Raw genomic sequence first — 3,219 nt, forward strand, 5'->3', positions numbered from 1 at the left:
CATATATTTTAGTTGTTGTTTCTACAATACAGTAATAAATTTTAGATTAATGATGCATTACAAACTACAGTATTAAATTATGCTTTCATTATACGATCATTTCAATTTTAATTTCATGGTGTATAGTAAATTACAACCTAAGTTATTGCACCTAAGTTACTGCCGTATGATACGATGAATTATTTGTCTAATACTGTATTATATTTATCATGACTTTTAAAGTTAAAAAGCTATAAATGCTAACAACTCGAATGCTCTTTCCATCTATAATATCAGATTGTTCGCCTGCGTATTTGATGGTTACTGTTGGTACAGTACCCTTTTTGGTACTATCATATTTATCACGCGGTAAGCTGCTACGACGATTTTCACAATCATAGTAACATGCAATTGCTGTGATTACAAGCAGAAGTATGACGAAAATTGCAAGTAATATCAAGGCATATAACCTGAAATTACTGATAATGAATATTTGATGCTCTGGTTGATGAAAATCTGAAATTAGTGATAATGATTAGTCTCAATTTTAATTTATGAAAATTTCAAATTTATTGATAATGAGCATTTTCAATTCTCATTAATCAATTAAAATTGGAGAAAAATGCAAAAGATAAAAAGAGAAACTCGGACTAACTTTAACTAAACTGGTATAATTTCAAATTTGAATTTGGTCTTAAAATTTCTTTTAAATATTTAAAATTAAACTTAATATCCGGTTTTGTGACCAATCTTTCATCCTTCCTCAATGTTTTACAGCAATAATCACAATGAAATATGATGATAAAATTTAAAAAGAAAGAAAAAAAAACATTAGAATAATGAAATTAATAATTATAACAAACCTAAAATAACCAAAAATCAAATTCTCTTCTTGTTTTATTGGTATAATTGTAACATTTGCATGTGTTGTATTAAATTTCGTATCATTCCATATCGAATCATTGTAATCATCAATCCATACAAATGGAACATACATTGTCGTATTTACCGTACTTGTTTGTAAATGTTGAATAGTAATACTTGTTCGGCTTCTTTCATCTTTACCTAATTTTAAATTTGTTTTTGTTGTTGCCGGTATTGCTGTCAATTCACGGATACGTCGTATTTTTGGCTCAAAATTTTTTTTCTCCAATTCTATAAATTATTAAAATTAAAATAGAAAATATCATTAAAAATAAAGATATAACTTAATTTTTGTTTAATTTCTAAAAAAAAAACATAACTATACTTTTTTTTCCTTTTTTTCTTTCTTTCATATTTCCTTTAAAAACAAAAAAAAAAACGAAAAAAAAGAAAATTTTGAACTTAATTTATTCAAATCTTTTAAATGCAATTAAAATATTTGATTGAAATTTGATTATGATTGAAAACATATGACACAAATTTCATTCTTGTATCATCGCATATATAGATTTTTTTTTTTTTTGTCTGAACAAGTTGTAAAAAATTAAGAAAAAAAATTTCATTAAAAAACTTTCATTTAAAAAAATACAAGAAATTTAAAATTGTTGTTTTTAAAAATTTTCATCAGTAAGAGATCAAAGGTTAGCAATGATAATAATTCAACCTGTTAAAAAATTTTGCATAAATAATGTACTATATTCGTTGTTATCACTTGTTATACATAATCGAATACATGTAAAATGCTTTTGATCAATATTTTTTAATATATTCTTCAACCTATTCCTTTCTACTGTACAATTAATTTCCATAATTAATTGATTATTTTTATCCTTTTGCACATTCCACATCAATTGACAATAATTTTGATCATAAAATTCAATAATATATATTTTTTTTATGCCATATAAATCAATTATTGCTTCGAAATTTAAACTATTAATATTAAAATGTAAACAATAAATATTTGTCATTCGAATAAATAACAAAAGCTATATGCATATAAGCAAATTAAAATTTAAATTTTTAATTCAAGTTTAATAACTTTAAAAACAATTAAAGTCAATTTAATAATTTCAAATTAAGTCCAGTAATTTTGAAAACAATTTAAGTCTAACAATTTCAAATTATGTCTAATATTTTTGAAAACAATAAATTTCGTCATAATCTTCAATCAATTTTTTTTTCCAATATTTTAATTGTTAACCAAAAAAAGTGAACAAACTGTCATTCCTATTCCAATTACTAACAATTCAAAATTACCAATTATAATTTAACAATTTAAATTTTAGCAAACAGCATTAATTAATATTTTAATAAATCAGCATAAAATGGTCTTTGAAAAAAAAAAAAGAAATAGCATTTTTCTAATCCGTTTGTTGTTAATTTAAAAGTGTTGAATTTTTTTTCTTTTTTTTAAATTCCAACTATGAAAAACATTTTTTACAGGTGACATAAATTTTGTCATCTATGATTTTTTTTTTCTGAAACTAAATAGAATTGATTTGCTAAAAATTCTATCGACCATCTGTTTCGTTTTTTTGACACAAATGAGAAAAACCAAAAAAGAAAGAGGAATGAATTAATGGATAATCATTTATCTACAGCTCCAAAACATTCTGTTAAAATTATACATTAGTGATGCTAAATTGAAATGAATTGTCACCTCTAGATTAAAAAAGAAAAAGAAAAGAAAATGTCGCAGTACATTTCGTTCCCTTTTCTTTGTTAAATAAAAAAATGGAAAAAATTGAATATTTTTGTATGAATAACACAAAAGAAATACAGTAAAAATGCAAATTATTATTTTTATAACATAAATTTTTTCTGAAATGAAATTCATGAAAATAAGAAAAAAATGAAAATTATTAATTTTTACTTTTTCATACAATAAATTATGCCACTCAGCAAGAATGTATGGCTTGTAAGTAGCAAATAACATAGAAATTTCCATATGACATTTGGTATTGTTATTATGGATTATTAAATTAAGAAAAAGTTGATATTTTTGTGTGGACAGTAATGCAACATGCAAACATCGCCGCAATATATAGCGCACCTAAATAATAATTAACAATAATCATTTTTAAGCCAGGACAATTTATGATAATTTATTGGTAAATTATTATTATTATCATTATTATTGTTGCCATTATTATTATTATTATTATTATTATTATTATTATTATTATTATTATTATTATTATTATTATTATTATTATTATTATTATTATTATTATTATTATTATTATTATTATTATTATTATTATTATTATTATTATTATTATTATTATTATTATTATTATTATTATTATTATT

The 3,219-nt window shown here is 21.7% G+C and overlaps 1 protein-coding gene across 1 annotated transcript; it reads right to left on the reverse strand.

The window, feature by feature from the left end:
* Nucleotides 1-187: 187 nt before the first annotated feature.
* On the reverse strand, nucleotides 188-1,256 carry LOAG_13918 (hypothetical protein; the record flags this gene model as incomplete). Its single annotated transcript, XM_020448742.1, has 3 exons — nucleotides 188-449; nucleotides 843-1,134; nucleotides 1,229-1,256. 3 exons carry the CDS (start codon nucleotides 1,254-1,256, stop codon nucleotides 188-190), a joined length of 582 nt encoding a protein of 193 aa, XP_020301137.1.
* Between the last annotated feature and the right edge of the window lie 1,963 nt (nucleotides 1,257-3,219).

Source organism: Loa loa (genome assembly GCF_000183805.2).
Source record: "Loa loa unplaced genomic scaffold supercont3.305, whole genome shotgun sequence".
Lineage (NCBI taxonomy): Eukaryota > Metazoa > Nematoda > Chromadorea > Rhabditida > Onchocercidae > Loa > Loa loa.